At 46.5% G+C, this 18,632-nt stretch overlaps 1 protein-coding gene across 1 annotated transcript in view; it reads left to right on the top strand.

Moving 5' to 3' along the window:
- gfra4a (GDNF family receptor alpha 4a) overlaps positions 1–18,632 on the top strand; it is a 103,586-nt gene that overhangs the window by 62,032 nt on the left and 22,922 nt on the right. Inside the window, exons 2-4 of the mRNA XM_053844856.1 lie at positions 9,263–9,544; positions 11,199–11,279; positions 17,787–18,126. Coding sequence (XP_053700831.1) covers positions 9,263–9,544; positions 11,199–11,279; positions 17,787–18,126 — 703 coding nt within the window. The remainder of the gene's footprint in view (positions 1–9,262; positions 9,545–11,198; positions 11,280–17,786; positions 18,127–18,632) is intronic.

Below are 18,632 nucleotides of genomic sequence, written 5' to 3'. Positions count from 1 at the left end.
CAGGCTGTTTTCCCTGCCATCACTTTGACTGAAGCTCAGCGTCCGGGGGCATGGAGCAGCGCGCTGGTGAATATAGTGCATCATTGAACAGCTAAAGAGCCACATATTTCCCTGCAGAGTTCATTTGACTCCAAATGAATTGTTGTGTTTTGTATCTGCGGCAACGACTCGCCAATCAATTGAACGTGTCCGCGGCCCAAATGAGTCGGGTGTGAAATGCAAAGTAAATGCTCATTGCCCATTATCGTCTCTTTAAACTGGAGCTGACACCAAGATGAATGTCATTTAGCCCGACAACAAAAGGTATTCACAAGTCTGGACTCACTTCACATGCTGCCTCCGTTCAGACACAAGCCATGAAATGCCTCCTTTAGAGCTCTGTTTTCCTTTCTCTGTCAGACATTTCCGTCTAAATAGAAGGTTCCAGTTGGTCAGTGGCAGCCAACCATTGTCGACAGTGTTTTCTGCCTTCCACTTCGCTGCGGTTTGATGGTAGGATTTCTAAGTACATCATTGAATTTGTTTTCTTTGCTGCATTATATCCATTTCAACAGGTGTTATTTCCACTTCCTGCATGGTACCTGCATGGTAATCGGCGTTGTAACTTGCAACACCGTCTTCTCAGGTATTTGCTGCTTGGAAAACAACTTTCTCTCGACTCAATATTTGTTAGTGGTTTGGCTCAAATCGCCTGCGACATGAGGCATCCATCTCAACAGCTGGGGGAGATGTTACAGCCAAGAAGCTGCCCACAGATTTAGCTCCAGAAGCTGGAGTTTGGATGTCAATAAAGCAGCTTGCAGAGAGAGTGAACGGATGTTTTCTGACTGACAGAAATATAGATATTGAGAAGATGGGAAAAAAACATTTGTCACAAACAAATATCAGGCCATTGGATGAGGAAAACAAAATTGAGAGGCTTTTTTAAATGTCACATTTCCAAACCTACATTAATATTTGGGTGAGCGTGTTGACTATTTCGAAGGCTATTTTTGGGGTTCACGTGATCACGTGATGATCATTGACAGTGTTGCATTAGTGGCCTCTGAAAGTGGTGGATTTTGAGCAGAGAAGTAAGTCAGTGACTTGATGCCCATTTTTGCTCAACGTTTCGTATGGATCCGGATTGATGCGGTGCCTTCTGTCCGTGCATTCATACAGTACCATCACAAACTGTCGGGGGCAGTGTTGCTGTTACGACCCGATACGTAGCTCTAAGGAGGGAAGGGAGAAGACGTAACAATGGCGGGAATTCTCCGTCCTCCAGTGGCGATATATTATAGGCCTCACCGACCGCCACCTTCCACAACGCTGCCTCTGTTTTCAGTCGCCATGTTTGTTTTGTAGTTTGTTGTTGTCATAAACTTTTGACTCTGGGCTGCTCCCCCTGGTGGATTTACTGGTGAGCAGCGATTCCAAGGCAAAGAATGCATGCAACCATGTTGCCAGTGACGGGTACTTTTGAAAAGCACGGGGTACAATTTCGTACTTAAAAGGAGCATGAATGGGCCTAAAGCAAAGGTGGTTGCGGGGGGCCTCCTTTCCCAAAGAAAGGAGCGTAAGACAAAATTGAAAATAAAAGTAAATATATGTGTGATTATGAAAATACATTGTAAAAATGTAGAAAATGTTGGGTTTTATTTCATTTAAACCACAGTTTAAACAAAGATTCTCAATGTGTCCCATAGATTTCAAAATCTGCTTTCAATCCTGATGTGTTTTAAGGGACAAGAAATACTCTAATACTAAAATAAATACTAAAATAGCCAACAGAAAAGATGAACAATTAAGAAAAATAATCAAACGAGAAAGTTATTTTTCAGTTGCATCATAATAAAGAAAAGACAAAAATGTCAGAGACAATGTCAGTTTTATAGTTTTACTCTGACTCCAGGAGGGCCACGTTAATACAGTCAGAGGGCCAGGTTTGGCCCCTGGGCCGCACTTTGCCCAGGTCTGGCCTAAAGACAAGTTCTAAAAGAGTCTTTTTTCCACATTTCCAATCAAAGCTTGCCTCCATGAGTCACCTCTCAGTTGAACGCCCTGTATTTCCACATCTATTGGTGGTCCATCTCTTTACCTCCAAGTCTTCAACATCCAAGTTGACCACTCAAGCTTTGTCCTCTGACATGGATGTTCTCAGTGGGATTGCGTCATACGGAGGACAAAACGGAGGGAACCAAGAGCAGAACTTTAGGGAGCAGAACAGTATTTTAGTGAGTGGAAAACTAGCATCCGAACTTGATCTGCTGGATAAGATGCAGCGGAGCTAAAACCAAAACCAGTGTTCTCATGGTGTCACTGTTTCTGCGTCCTGCCTCAGTCGAACGAATGATTCTCACATGGGATTGACTGGTGCACTGGAGCAGGAGGAGGTGACCTGTCAATAGAAGTTATTATCTACCGATGCATCTTCTGATCTGAGGTCATTTCACCGAGAACAGGTGAGCGGAGCCAGACATCAAAGCCTGGACTGGACTGTATCTAGCGGGAACAGCAATGGCGGCGCCATCATTAAACCGAGAGCAAAGACCTCAGTCGGCTTCAAACTCTCATTTCAAGTTCTCCGCACCCAAAGTCTCCCCACCTGTGTCAGTCCACCTGTGTCCTCTAAAACTTCCATTTGAGGGGTTTTTGTTCAAGTTATAATTGGTGGGCCCCACACACACACACACAGCAGGTGCACATTTGCAATCACCCGTCCTCATTGTGGTACCTTATCTGACCCGAGCGAGTGTGTGTGAAGCTAGCAGACGGATTATTCAGCAGACGCGGCGCCACTCGTCGTCCTGTGGCTTTAAGAGTCATACGATTAAAATTTAGTGCTCTTTCTTTATTCATAAGGCCCATTTCGCTGCTGCTCTGTGCCCACAACATGGCAGGAATTTCAACAGGAACCGGCCCGACTCAAGCTGGCCTTTAGAGGAGGTGAGGCCTTTCATCTTCTTGACATCAGCCCTTGGAGTAGGTCTCACTTCATCTTATTCAGGGGTAAACATCCTCATATTTTCACTCTCATGAGGTCAAATTTAGAGAACCCCATTCTGCTTTTTTCTGCAGAGTAGCTTGGCATCAAAATTTACATTTCAATAGTTGTGTTTATTGTTATGTTCTAGTCGTGTATTTAAAGTAACCAAAATGGCCGCCTCACTCCACCATAAATGGGAAGAGCAATAAGGACTACAAAAATGGCCCCAACAGCTTTACCCAAAAGTAACAGCAAATTTGTAGCAACAATGCTGTTTAACGGCCAAACGTTCGCCGTAGTTGTGAAACTGTAGGTTTTAGAAATTAATCTGTGTGTTGGAGCAGGACTCGGAGCCAGACTCGCAAGCTTTTATCTTCTCTTATCTTTTTAATATGTAAACACAAGAGTTGCTAACAATGCTAACGATAATTTACTGACACGTTGACGATCCAAGACGAATCAATGGAGTAACTCCTGATTCAGGTTCAGTTTTGTCGCGGCCTGTAAGTGGCGCTACATCCTTTGCAGGTTGCATGAACAACCATATACTGTACAATATCCGACTTCCAACCTGCTTGACGTACGTCTACCCTTACGTACAACCACGGCCAGCAGATGCTTTTTTTTTTTTCATTCAATGTCTGGCTACGTGGCACGTAGCAGCCTGACATCACGTACGACAGTTACGGCAGCACAGTATCCCAGCATCTCACTCTCACACAGTGATCTACCACTACAGTAGTACCTTTTACCCTTGTGTCGGCTATTTTGAATGGCATTCGACTTGCGTCCACTCCAACTTACGACAGGTTGGTCGGAACCGATCCCAGTCGTAAGTCGGATGTTACTTGTATATCAATTCTAATATGCTATAAGAACAGTTTTGAAGGAGCAGGAAGTGATGGTCTTATGAAGCTTCATGAAACTGTCTTCATTTTCAGAGCCCACTAGATGGCGCTGTCTCTTCTAAAATCTTTGGATTTGAACAACCATTTCAGTGAAACCTCCCATTATTATTTTAATCGAGAGCGCCACCTACAGAGCACTGAATATGAGGGCGCAGTTTCATGAAGCCTCATCACTCGACTTGTCCAACTCCTTTGGATTCAGTCTCCAGTTAGTGCTGCAACACTGTGATCAGATCAACTACCTTGAGTGCTGTACAGGAGTTGAACCTCTGTGTAGCAACAGAAATATCTGACCTAGTTTATGTTTCATGTCAGCAGGATCTCAATACAACACGAGGTCATCAAGAGAAGGTTTTGCTTTGAGGCCAACTTGATGGCTTTACGGGATAATGAAGGCATATTCTCCCTTTTTTGGTCAAGTGTTGCGTTTCTATTCAAGAAGGCTTTGCTTCAGCAGCTCTGCCCACAGGGGATTAACTGAAACAATAAGATGATTTCCTCCCTCAGAAAGTGGTTAAACATAAATGTTTTTGTCGGAGTGGGCTCGTGCACGAGCGCAGAAAATAGAAACGCACCCACAGACACGTTCTCCTTTGAAGGACGGAATAGAACTCAGGTTTGATTGTCGTCGAGAAGAGTGAAAGGTTCCCATGCGAGCTGCGGTGGAGAGATAATATTGGTGGAAAAGACGAATACACTCGGCGTGACTTAGACTGAAGCGCGACGTGCGTGATAGTGATGCTCAAATGTGTACTGTCAGTACTGCGCTCATTTATCGTCTTGGCTGGAGCGAAGGAGAAAAAAACAAGGGGAGAAAGACAAAAATCTCTCTGAAAAGCTTCAGAAAACAGTGTGTCAATAAGCAATGGAAGGAAGATGAGAGGTTTGTGCACGGCGTGTGTGCGAGCACAATCTTATAGTTGTGTCAAAGCGCAGGAGATATTTAAATACACTCATTTTTAGTGGAAATCTGATGGGTATTTATGGGAAAAATATGTTTCATGAAGTTAAGTTTGTGAATGCTTTTGATGATTTGATGTGTTATTCGTCTCCCTCCTTCTGGCCTTTGATGAAATTGTTGCATTCATGAAAATGATAACAACGAACAGGAGTCTTCAGTACAACCAGATGAAGCTGCTGAGGGTGAAGAAGACGTCCTCTTCTCTTCCAACACAGACTTCATATTCTGAGTTTGACCACTGCTACTGCTGCGAAATATTTAATCACTTTCGTCATAACAAAAGGGTAAAGTCCTTAAAGCATCGCGGCCTACTGACTTTTCCTCGGGCGCCTTCCGTTGGGTTTAATTTCATCGTAAATGTCATCATTTGTAAAAAAAAAAAGTCTGATTTGGAAAAAGCTCATAAGTCTTATCTCATCCGGCGGTTGTAAGTGTAGAGAAGCCCTGGCTTTACCAACAATTCAACCTTTTTCATCTGAAAAATATTTATGGAGGCAGTGCTAGTGATGGTTGGATGAGGCTTCGCGAAACAGGGCCTACAGTTTCAGAGCTCAGTATGTGGCGCTTTCAAATAAGGTGTGGTCACATTGAAGTGGTTGTTCAAATCCAAAGATTTTAGGGCACAAAGTGCCATCACATGGGCTCTGAAATGAAGACAGTTTCATGAAGCTTCATAAGACCGTCACTTCCCGCTCCATCAAAGGTGCTTCAAAAGCGAAATAAAGACGTGTTTCATGAAGCCTCATAAGTTTGTCTTCGGCCTTATTTGGACTGCTGTAAAAGTTGTCGCCCAACTGTGTCCAACCTCTGGTCTCGGACTCTGAGTCATGTCTCATGAGTCTGAAACGAGAGTCAAGTCATCACAGCAACACATAAGTGGTTGTGTTGCGTCTGTGTGTTTTGGCTCAAGGTAACAGCGAACCCTGAAGAAGAAGCCAGTCCAAGAGGTTTATTTCAAAAGAAAACAGCCCTCACATATGTTCTCGCTAAAATGGAGCAGTTTCTGTTTCATATAGCAGGAAAGTTTTGTTGGACCAAACTTCTGAGGACAACAAGGTCTTTATTAGTGAAGAGAGCATTTTAAAAAAGCCGGGGGAGTCATGTTGCTTAAAATGTGTTTTGGGAAACAGAGTTGACTAATAAGACGGCATCTCTTGCTGCTGGTGTCAAGATCCACCCAGAGCCTCTTTCCTCTAATGGGACCTCTGGTTCTGTGTGTGAACATGAAAACACTCATCGGGCTGCGTTATTTGGCTGCGATCTGTGCACCAGACATCATCGTGCGGCAGGTTGGACGCTAAAAACACATCTATCGCTTTGCATCTCTTTATCGCCGTCGATATTCTGGTCTCTTTCTTGTGACAAAGCGGCGACTGAAAAGACTTTGTGAGAGTGCGAGTCACCATGGGCTGCTTTGGGAATTGTCTTTGTAAAGTGTTTGTTCTGCTGCAGACTCCCGACTGGAGTCCAGAATGCAGCTAATGACTGTCTTGCTGTCACTGAGGCTGGTGACGGATTTTTCTTTTTCTTTCACACAGTTGAAAAACTCGGCCTATGTTGCGCTTTCAATTATGACCCCCCAGATTCCATGGTGGAAGGGACTGATGGGGCTGCATGAACTCAAGAGCTCAGTAGGTGGAGCTCTTGGTTTCAAAAATCCTCAGAGGCGTCATTGAGCTGGTTCACGTCTCAAGAGTGCCATCTGGTGGGCTCTGATGCTTCATGAAGCCTCATAAGGGCATCATCCGAGGTGTGAAATCCTGTTGCGGTGCTGGTCCGGACAGTTACCCGTCAGTCCAGAGAGAACAGAGGCAGGAGGTTGGCTCCAACGACGCTGCTGTCAAAGTCCTTATTTGAAAAGGGAGTTGAGTGAAATGGCTAATGACCAGCGTGTCGGCCCTGACTCGCTCTCCCGAGGCGTGAACGACTCGGCTTCATCCGGAGAGTGTGACGCCGAGTTTCTCCTTCCTCGTAAGCGCATCCACCCACACATGAACACAGTCCACACGCAGCGCTACCTGAAGTGCCGTGAACTCGCGAAACTACTGCAAAAAGAAGTGAAAAGAATGTAAACGGCAGTTTCCCATTTTCAGCGTGAGGGTTTGGTGCAAGGCCACTTTCTCCACTTTTTAAATCAGTTCCAAGAAAATGAGTGAGTCGAGCTGATTTGCATCGAAAATGAGTGACTCTTTTTTTCACCCGCTGCTTTTTTTTTTCTTCCTCTCCGCCTTTTCGCTTTCATAACGAATGAATCAGATTCAAACACCTGAGCAGAATAAATGCTGCCTGTCGAGACGCTGGTGAATATGAGCCCTTCACTTGAGTGGCAGACACTCGACAGGCACTCAGACGTCTCCTGAGAATTGGTTCCTCTTGGAACCAGTTCAGTCTGAATCCTGGCCAGGTCAGAAACATGGAGTTTTGCCTGGATTTGTTGTCATTGAATTACAAAGGAAAGTAGTTGAATTCTCATCTGCACCAGAGTCAAGTAATCCAACCCTTCTGAACCTTTTTGGTCCCGGGGCCCACCTTGTTCTGAACAAACGGGTCCGTGACCCATTCAAGGAACAGAACTGATTCATTGTTGTGATGACTGATTTCTGATTTCGGAATTTGTGTTCAATAACCACACATGTAAACAAACCAAAACCTTGTGAAAAGACATGAAACCACGGTGTCAGCGCAAAGACATTTGTCATGGAAAAGTCCAACCAGCAGCAGAACCAGGTGCAAGTCATGTCCATCAAAATTGCTAAAGAAAAAAAGAAGAAAATGCCATCTACTACCTGTTGAGAAAACTGGAAAAACTCTATGTCATGAATAAAATAAATACAATAAAACAGCGTCTAAATATCATAAAATATTTTTCTTTTTCATCAATAAATTCTCAAGAAGATACAGTAAGTAAAGTGTGAATGAAAGAATCACCGTAGAACAAATTCAGTTTTTACTGTTGGGGGCAGCATCACTTTCTTTATCATTTTCAAGAACTTCTCCATAGTTGGTAACTATCACAGATTTGCAGCTGTCAAGGCAGTGACTCACTGCTGCCACCATATGTGGCAAGTGGATTAAAGCTGAGCGTCACACTGTCCAGAGGTGTAAAACAAAATGCTTCTGGTGGCCCTCTAGGAGGCCACTGGTCTAGACTCTCCCTTGGAGATAAGATCTCAGTTGAGACTTCACGTTGAGAGCAATCCGTTGAGGTACTGTTTAGGGCCCCTTCCGGCAACTGCCTGGTGAGGTACTGTGGCCACGCCCCACCAGAGGAACCCCTGCAGTGGAACCAGCCAACGTGGGAGAGACCATGCCTCTCGGCTGAACTGGGAAGGCATTGGTATCCCAGCAGAAGAGCTACAAGAGGCGTCTGGGGAGCACAAAGTCAGGGGCTCTTTGCTCTGACTGCTGCCCCCTCGACGTGGCCTCAGGCCAGTGGTGGAAGATGGATCCCTCTTGCATGACAGGAAAAATATTTATTCTGTGTGAGGAGGGAGACACAACTTCAGCAAGCCAAGCTGCGTATTTGTTCTTCAAACTGCAGTTTATATTGTGCAGTTCTAATCGGATGGCAGCCATATGAATTGTTTTGTGCTTGGTCTGCTCAGCCACTGAGTCCTCCAGTGACACGCCTGTCGTACATTGGAATGAGCAGAGCCTTGTCTATGTCTCTTGTTTCTCCATTCATGTCTGGGAGTGACCGTCACCGTGGAGGGCACCTCTCACTGGAAAGTTGCCTCTGACATGTTTTATTTGCTGCCACCTGGACGCCGTGATTTTCCCGACTGCCTGGGATGTTGAAGTCCAGCCCACCTGCTGTGAGGGGAGCGGCAGTGTCATGTGAAGGGAGACAACACGTATGACCCTTTGTTTGTGCGACACAACCCTTCTGTTTCGGATGTTGCTTTAATGGAGGGAGGCAGAAGTGAGACACATCTGAACCCGATTGTCTCGGACTTGCCATTTCAAAAACCAATTTATATTTGAGTGGACCTTTCGAGATGTCCCTCAGGTTGTTTTCATTTTGGTGGATTTCATGCTACATGCTGGCTTCACGAATAATTCAACGTGACGCAGCGCTCGTGTCTGACACGCCCTCAGAAGCCGGATGAACAGCTCATTAAAAATTCATCAGAACACCTGTTTGAATCTCCACATTAGATTCTTCTCCACGTGGTTCTGGTGTTTTACACAGACGTGGAGGGACATGAATATTCCTGAGCTGCAAAAAAGAATTAGAGCGAGGAGCCGGTCAGAAAACGAATCGAAACATTCATATATATTAATACTCCGATGTGCGATGTGTTGAATAGGAATGAAAAGCCTATCTTGAGCTGAAGCTTCTGTTTCTCGAGTGTCCTGGTGAACGTTCCCGCCGCCGCCGCCGCCGCTGGCTTCACTGACGGATTTGCTGTCCTTCTGCTGCAGGTGTTCCATGTGTGCTTCCGTCGGAGCTGAGTCACGACTGCCTGCAGGCCGGTGACGTTTGCTCCAGCGACGACACTTGCAGTCCCCGACTCCGCACCCTGCGGCAGTGTGTGGCGGGCGACGGCAGCGTGAAGCTGGGGCCCGGGGCTCGGAATCAGTGCGAGAACGCCATGACGGCGCTGCTGTCCACCCCTCTGCGCGGCTGCCAATGCAAACGTGGCATGAAGAGGGAGAAGAACTGCTTAAGCATCTACTGGAGCCTTCACCAGTCGGTGCTTCATGGTGAGTGTGGCATGAGGCTCAGTGCGGCACTGGCTTTTCATGGATGAATCCTTTATATAAAAATCGCACCTTTCACACACGGGTGTTGCTCAAAATGATCAAATAGAAGCTGATAAATAATAAATCGTAGCACAAATGAATTTGAGAAGCGCCCTCTTCTGGAGCCTTAGTAGAAAGTGAGGGCAATGATGGGCTGATGAGGCTTCATGAAACAGTGTCTTTGCTTACAGAGTACAGTAGGTGGCACTCTGGATCTAAAAATGATGTTCAAATCCAAAGATTTTGGAGCTCAGTGCCATCTACTGGGCTCTGGAAATGGCACCGTTTCATGAAGCCTCACCTGTGAAGAACATGGTCGAGGAGACCCAAGTGCAGCAGGAGGAGGAGACTTGGTCCGAAGGACAAATCAAACAGTTTAATCATGAACCGAAGACTCAACGTGTGGACAGGAAGGAGACGAACAAAAACACGAACAGAATTACTCTACTTCTCCACTAGAGGGAGTCAGGACAAACAAGGCTGTACAAAACTCAACATGAGATGGCGACAGAGTCCAAAAACCACAAACAGTCGAATGGATTAACAAGCGCCTGTGAGCGTGTCCAGCAAAGTGAAGTCCACAGGATTGGAGGGGAAGAGGAAGCAGGGTCACAGACACACTGGAAAAACAAAGGAGATCAGTCAGTCAAACTCAGGAAAGCAAATCATTCAGGATGTCGAGACGAACACGGGAGGTCATACCAGGGAGAAGACACGTGACGCAGCATTCCATTAGTCAGCGGGACGATTGAGGGATCAGACTCAGGTGTGTGTGTGTGTCTGTGGCGGGAAAAAGACCCCCAATCCTGGAAGAGAGGCGGAGAGAGAGGCGGGAGCAGGAAGCAGTTCAAACCAAATTGAGCAGGCAGAGGGGGGTTCGTGACATCACCAGCCCATCACTGCACCTGATGGCGATCCGGAAAATATTGCCCAAAAGGTCTTAGAGGTGGTGGTGAGGAGGAGACATAGAGCAGGGTGTCGTCAGCAAAAGCAGACGCTAACTCTGCATGTAAACATCAAACAAATCTCTGGCCATTTATAGGATAAAGAAGCGGCTCTGGTCATTCCAGGCTTATAGTCATAACAACAATGAACGCAGAAACATTTGAGGCTGATTGGAAAAAATGGAGAACATGTGTTCTTGATGTTCAAATCTGAAGTGCAGGGAGAGTTCAAACCCACCAAGAAGAGTGGCAAAATGGAGGGCTGCGTCCAACTTGCCACTGTCCTCCGTGGCTAATACCAAGCCTCTGCCGTCCATCACGCAGCTTTCCAGTGTCTTCATGTAGTCCTCGTCCCGCTCCAGCACCCGGAACCAAGGTGATGACCCAGACTATGAGTTTTGCTCCGCTGAGTGTAAATGCAAATTGATTTTCTTTGAACGTTATGTTATTATGTATCATCCGACTCCAGAATTCCACTTTCCCAAAACCAAATTGGTATCTGTTCTAACAAAGACAAATGCGATTTGTTTCCCTCTAAATCTACAACAAAGCAAACAGAAAACACTGGGGGTTTTAAAAAGTGCCCGTTTGATTTGGACTCATCGATTGCACAGTCTTAAAGGACCTGTTTGACTCGGCTGCCGTGACAGGAATCTGCGCTTGTGTCGCAGGGTTGAGCCTGGTGGAGGATTATCCGTACGAGCCCGAGGAGCGCGGCACCGACTACGTCCGCCTGGCATCCATCGCTGCAGGTGAGTGTGTGGCAACATGATCAATACCATCATCACTGTCCCACATTAGGAGCATCAGACCCGACAGATTAAAGGGGCGGAGGAGCGAGAGACTTTGGGCTGGAACATGAGCCCAGATTTGGCTTCTTTCTCGCCGCTGCGCCTGTGGGTGCGCTGCAGGGCCCGTGTGTGCTGCTGCGGGCCCCTGAGGCTCCGATTAATTACCGACTTATTTTAATGTGTCTGGCAGCGGAGAGAGAGAGAGAGTGGGGGAGGAAGCTGAGTGCAGAAACTAAAAGAAAGAAAATAACTGCCAGAGGCTGAGTTTGGGGAAAAAGAAGGTGGGTTTTGGATTACTCAGAAATACATGTGAAAATGAGCTTCTGGAAGCCGAAATGAAGACGTCTTCATGGCGTGAATCACCGTACTTCAACTTTATAGCAGTAACTTTGTCGTTCTGGCACGAAATAGATTTATTTGTTCAAATAGATTTTATTTTTATTTTTGTATTGAAAATGACATCTATCTATCTGTCTGTCTGTCTGTCTGTCTGTCTGTCTGTCTGTCATACATCCTGTTGTCTGTCTATCTATCTATAAGAAAAGTTCTATTAAAAATGTATATATACATAAATAAAATGAAATAATAAATAACAAATATAATGTCTATTTTCCCCTTTATATATGGAAGGGAGAATATAGTCGCCATGTTGGTTTTGGAGTTTGTTTTTATATAAACTCTTGCTGCAGGGCTGCTCCCCCTGGTGGATATATGGGTGAACAGCAATACCAACGAAAAGAACACAACAAAGCATGTGATCAGCGACAGTAACATATACATCTATCTATCTATCTATCTATCTATCTATCTATCTATCTGTCTATCTATCTATCTATCTGTCTATTATCCATCCATCCAGACAGACAGACAGACGTGTGTATCATTGAAGTCAAAAAGATCTAGTCCAATTCAGTCTGGTGTTTTGGCTTGTGGGCCCCTCACAACAGTGACAGTATTTCATGGGGCCCATGAGGGAATGGGGTCCCCACCTCTGCCCCAGCAACACGGCACCGCTCCTCTTTTCATCAAGTTGAATATTGAGATCCCAACACTGGCTCTTCAGAGCTGATGCTGGTCGGGTAACTTGGTGTTATGAGCATATAAACCACCGAACGCTCCCTGCTGTCCCGTAATACCAAGGGAGTCAAGAAAGACTCGTCTAAACTGATGAGTAACGGTTTAGGTTAAAACGCTGCAGCTTATGTTTGTCGTGTTTTGATTTCCCCCTGCAGTTCACAGACTGTAACAAACTATTGTGAAGCCACCAAGCAGCGTTTCCCTCCGAGACTGAAGCTATGAATACATAAATATAGATGCATTTTCCTGCGCCTCTGAATGTGCTTTGCCCTCGGAGGAAACACTGTACCGACCGTGTCCCTCAGTTTCAGAGCGGCGTGGACAGCAACATCCAACACGAGGCAAAGCAAAAAGGCTTCAGCTCGCCCCCATCTCTTCCTCTTACTCACCACTTCGACATTCATGTTTGAGTGGATCATCCGATGACATCATGTGACAGAACTCCTAAGACTTAATGTCTTTTATCTCTTCACTGTGACCGATTCATTTCGACATGCTGTTGTTGATCAAAGTGCAGTTTCAGGGGGAGACGGCGTCAGTGCGGCTGAGCCTCAACACATCCACTAATATTAGTTTTGTTTGAAACGATCTGCTACATGACCACACACTCGGTTCGGTTCGTCACATGTTCAGTTGTGAAACCCAGCAGAATAATCCATGGATCGTGCTGCGACTGGAGCCAGGTGACTCGACAGATTGACTGTCAAAACAAGAGTCGATTCATCGATGTTATTCCGTCCCTCCTGCACTATTCCTGCGCATCACAGCTCGTCGTACTTAAGTGACGATCGAACCCGAGTCACTCATCTGTTCCATCAGTTATAGACGCAGCTCTAGTCGATAGGAGGATAGTCATTCAACTGTACCTTCAGACATGACAAGGACGGTGGGGTCTCTTTCATGTGCAGCCGATTCAAGGCAAAGGTTATCTCCTGGAACTGTACAGCAAAATGTCAAGACGTTCTTCTGCAGTGCAGAGTGCCGAGGCGTTCAGGGCAGAATGGATAGACGTAAGGAGGGATTATTGGAGCTGCAGGGAGTGAATGGAGGAGAGGAGAGAGACGTGTTCAGGAGCAGGGATCAGCCACTGTATACAAACTGTTGCAGAGTGAAGTTAAGATGCAGGTTTAACAGTCAGTTGTTTTTGTTAGAGACAGCGCTGATGCTTCGCGGTTCAAGAACTTGTGAAAATGTGCTCCAGGGTGGGAACGTTCTGCGTTGTAATGCCAATACAGATGGCGCGTCGTGATGACATCACATTCTGCAGATTATATTTTTGTTCCGTATTTAATACGCCGATGTACATCAAAAAGTCGTCTAGCGGACCGTGTGCGTTCTATTTCCTGGTTTCGTCACAAAGGCATCGTAACTGGCCGACATGCGCAGGATATTTCTCGTCTGAAACATAGCGTCTGCCTCCCCAGATCTACGCCGCCATTCGATGACCAGACACATTGGCGTGACTATGGGCTCATGAGATGGATGTGGGAGGAAACCAGAGTGCTCTTACGACCCATTTATGTTCAATGTAGGGAGCCACGAAGCTTACGGATACGGACCCAACGGAGCAGTACCACCAGAAACCCTCGGGGGCAGTGTTGCTGTTACTACCTGATATGTAGCTCTATTGAGACACGAGGAAGACATAACAATGGCAGAAACTCTCCGTCCTCCAGTGGCGATATATTTATTGGCCTCACCGACCTCCACCTCCTGCAGCACTGCCTCCGTTTCCTCTTTAGTGCGAGAGTTATGTTATCAATACTTCTACCACAGTCGCCATGTTTGTTTTGGAGTTTGTTGTTGGCATAAACTCTTGACTCTGGGCTGCTCCCCCTGGTGGATATATGGGTGAACAGCAATACGTAAAGAAGGCATGGAAGCATGTGATCAGTGACAGTAACATAAGGACGGGTACATTTTCGTACATACATGTAAAGGAACTGGGCCCTTAGGAAGTCCTTGCATTGGGCGAACACACAAACCCCTCACAGACTGGACCCAGGTTCGGCTCCCCCTGCCGTGCTGCCTGCTCACCGCGCTTGAACAGCATCGATACAAGCGTTAGCATCAGACATCAGCATATGTGAGGAGAAAGTAAAGTCTGGCCAAGTCTTGGTCGGAGGAATCCTGCCTCGGTGATGTGCTCCCAGAAAGCACAGGAGAGTCTGGCTGCAGACTTGAGCTGTCAGCACAGCCTCCACCCAGACACCTTTGCTGTGAGGGCCAGTGATTTGTTGTGTTGTTTTGCTCTCGTCTTTGCTTCACTTCAGGCCTTTCCACAACTGTATCAGCAGGGAAAGAAAATCCTGCAGGACGCTCGGCAGAGCAGAAGTAATATCTCCGACAAAAGCAATTATATTTACCAAGAATTATGTCGAGTCCCGAACATGTGACTCAGTTGTTTGTGTGGACCTCAGAGACGAGGAGAAGGTCCATGCTGGACCACTGAAATTCCCTCTGAATAATGCATAGGCTGGTTTTAATCCCCGCATCGATCCAACTGTCCACCGTGTTTTTTCATCCACTGTTTCTCTGTTTTTGTTGGGCTCTGTGGAGTGATACAGTGTGTTTACATACATTTAAGACACATAAACAAATGCTGGACTTAAAGCTTCCTCAGGTGTTCAATGAAGCCTCTGTGGCTCCACTTCTCCGAACTACTTGAGTCTTTCTGCACAGATATTTTTCAGGTTCACTAAGAAACTCAAAACTCCTGAGTTCTCATCAGGGGCCTCGTAAATCTGAAGCCGCCCCGATTCTCCATTTGCAACTTTTGTCGCTTGCGTTATCGCGTGTGATGGGCTGATGAGGCTTCATGAAACAGTGATTTCCAGAGCTGTGCAGGTGGCGCTGTTGGCTTAAAATGGCTTGAGGTTTCATTGAAGTAGGTGTTTGAAGGCAAAGATTCTATAGCAGAGAGTGCCATCTGCTGGGCTCTGAAAGTGAAGACGCTGTTTCATGAAGCTTCATCGGCCCATCACTAGTTATCACTGTATACAACTTGATGTCACTGGCTCACTAGTGTTAATGTATTGAGTCATTTATGGAGTAGGTTCTCATTTTCAGGTTAAAAACTCAAGTAGATTTTCAAGGTTTCCCAGGTTGCAGAAGAGCTCGGACTTCTGCTGGAACAATGGGGTAAAGTATGGCTTTGAAAGCCCCAGGTTTTGTTTCATTGCTGCGTCAGAATCAGTCGCCGTCCTCTCTGAATGTGTGAAGACTGTGGAGCATGAAGTGACAGCTCTGACTGCACACGCTGCCGTCCACTGCCTCATTTCCAGCGAGGGATTTGCTGAAGTGGAGAGGAAAGTGTTGCCCACTTTAACAGTAAAGGAGACATGCTTCCATTTCATCTTCATTTTCACTGCCTTCTTAAGTGTTGGCTGATGTGGCAGCACAAGCCCCTTGGTTTTGTGAGAAATTAGCCACCAGGGATCCATGAGGTTTCTGAGCTCAGTGAAAACTCAGTACCTTGATGATATCTTTGCACAAAGCGCAAGAAAAGAAGTGAGTCTCCGGCTCCTGCGTGGAGGAGAAGCGTTCAGGTGCTCAGCAGCAGCGCACCAAAATAACCCGCCGCACAGTGATGCTTACACACGACGTGTGCCGCTGTTCTCAACGGACCATGTGATGCAAATATAGAGTCACACGTGGTGTTTCAAAAGGCGCTGTGTCTAATTACCCTTGACATGGAACAGCCTTTTGGGGAAACTGTGTATTGTATCATCGGTGACACTCAATTTGTCCATGTGGAACATGTTAACTTTGTTTTTTTAATGAAGAATTACAGCCCCAGTGATAATGAGTGGTCCAAACATGGCCGCCTGCACCTGCTCTGGGCGTTCAGGGCTCTTCAGGCTTCATGACACATGTCAGTAGGTGGCGCTCTTGCTTTAAAAATGTTGCTTCAAAATAATAAATTTCATTTAAATTGCCATAGATGTTTGAGCAGAGGGCGCCGTCGAGTGGGCTCTGAAAATTAACTAGTGATGGTCTCATGAGGCTTCATGAAACATTTCCTGCCCACCAGATGGCAGACTGTGCTTGAAAATCTTTGACATTTCAATGAAATCTCACATCATTTTGAAACCAGGGGCGCCACCTGCTGAGCTCTGGAAAGGCAGACACTGTTTCATGAAGCCTCATCAGCGCATCACTATCATCATACGTGATATATGCAGTGGAACCCCTTTATCCAGCTGGAATGATTTTCCATATTGCCACAAAAACAATGTGTCACTTCTCGCTGACAAATTCAGAATTCAGCTGTGTTGTCAAACGTTAAGGCACTTTCTCCGTAAACAGTGGTGCCTGTCGGCACAAGTTTGACCGGCTGGTGCTGCTGTGCATAAACTTGCTCAGCACCAATGACTTGAGAACTCTATCCTGCCTGTGTGAGTGGAAGTCATTTGTCAGTCCACTCAGTCGTCCAAACCGTGGCCCTCCGTCCGTCCGCCCGCCCGTCCGTCCGGCCCTGCCTCGCCAGCGCTCAGCAGTTACGGTGGGAGCGACCTGCGCTGTGGTGGGTTGTTAGCGCGCCCTCCAAGGCCATCCATATTTGATTTGACAGCTCGAGAGCTGAACTACAGGCAGTTTACAGACTAATGAGCAGCTCTTTCTGCCGCAGGAGTTGAGCATCATCATGGCGGTATTGACTGTGAGGTCGCTCTGGGAAGAAAATGATAGAATGGGAAATAAAGTGGGGAGAACGGAGATTTTCTAATGTTCAAAAGCGCTCGCTCATTAGCCAGCAGTTTGAGAGGAGGTGGTGAGCCGGAGCGGAAGGTTGGGAAAAAGACGATAAGTGGTAGAGACTGGTCAAGTTCAGGCGGAATGGAAGAGGGGGATGTGTTGAGGGACTGTTTAGAAACGGTGGTGATGGAAGGCAGGTGGCTGATGAGCAGCTCCAGGGCGGGTTGAGCTGGTGGAATCCAGTAGAAATGCATCGCATTCCCACTGCTAAGGTGTCAAATAGTGACGGTTTTCAAGGGGCTTTTGTGGCCGATGCTGACGGTGAAGTCAGCCGTCCACGTCTCATGCCATTGAGGCTTTGAATTGATCCCCGTGTTCCGTGCTCCTTTGACTCTGTGCTCTTTTTACTTGGTATATAAAGTGCCTGACATGACCGAGTGCTGCCCTGAAGCACCGCGAAGGGGAGGAGCTCCATGAGGGGCTTCATATACCAAGTGACATCCATATTGTAGGAGTGATGAAAACGCCCGATCTTCGTCCCTGCAGGAGGGACTTAGATGTCAACATGCAACGCAAAACTGAAGTCAGAGTCAGGTTGAAACACAAACTCAAGATGGCGGATCATTGGCTGACAAAGAAACCAAATGGGAGTTTGATACATTTATTTTTTATTTTGTCATTTGTGTCTCCACCTAGAATCTGAGGTCACAACTGTGAACCGTTGCCTGGACGCGGCCAAGGCGTGCAACATAGACGAGACGTGTCAGAAGCTGCGGACGGAATACGTCTCCGCCTGCATCCAGCCCTCAGCCCGCTCGGGTCCTTGCAACCGGCCCAAGTGCAACAAGGCACTGCGGAAGTTCTTCGACCGCGTGCCTCCAGACTACACCCACGAGTTGCTGTTCTGCCCCTGCACCGACACGGCGTGTGCGGAGCGCCGCCGTCAAACCATCGTGCCGTCCTGTTCTTACGAAGAGAAAGAGAAGCCCAACTGCCTGGCTCAGGTGCGGGTGTGCAAGGCAGACTACGTGTGCAGGTAAGAGTCGAAAGAACGGTTCAGTTAATTCAGACGACATGAGTGTCGGAGGATGAGGGAATCAAAGGGCATCAAAGACAGGATTATAAAAGTGACTCGGATTATTAGCCAGTGATGCACGTACGAGGCTTCATGAAACAGTTTTCTCCGTTTCAGAGCCCACTAGATGGCACTCTCTGCTCTAAAATCTTTGGGTTTGAAAAACCGTTTCAGTGAACTTTCACATCATTTTGAAACCCAGGGTCACTGTTTCATGAAGCCTAATCAGTAGAGATGATGCTTCATGAAACACTGACCCTATTTTCCGAGCTCAAATGACGGGCTTCAAATAACGTGAGGCTTCATTGAAATTGGTGTTCGACGAAGAGAGAAAGAAAATGAAGAAGACACTGTTTCGTGAAGCCTCACAAGCCGGTCACTATCAGAAGCAATGTTTCTACTGGAGCGACACATTTTCTGCCACTCAGTTTAAAAACTATAATATTTGTTACATTAACTCACTATAG

The sequence above is a fragment of the Synchiropus splendidus genome, chromosome 16 (genome assembly GCF_027744825.2).
Source record: "Synchiropus splendidus isolate RoL2022-P1 chromosome 16, RoL_Sspl_1.0, whole genome shotgun sequence".
Classification (NCBI taxonomy): Eukaryota; Metazoa; Chordata; class Actinopteri; order Syngnathiformes; family Callionymidae; genus Synchiropus; species Synchiropus splendidus.
This window is presented reverse-complemented; position numbering and strand designations above follow the sequence as displayed.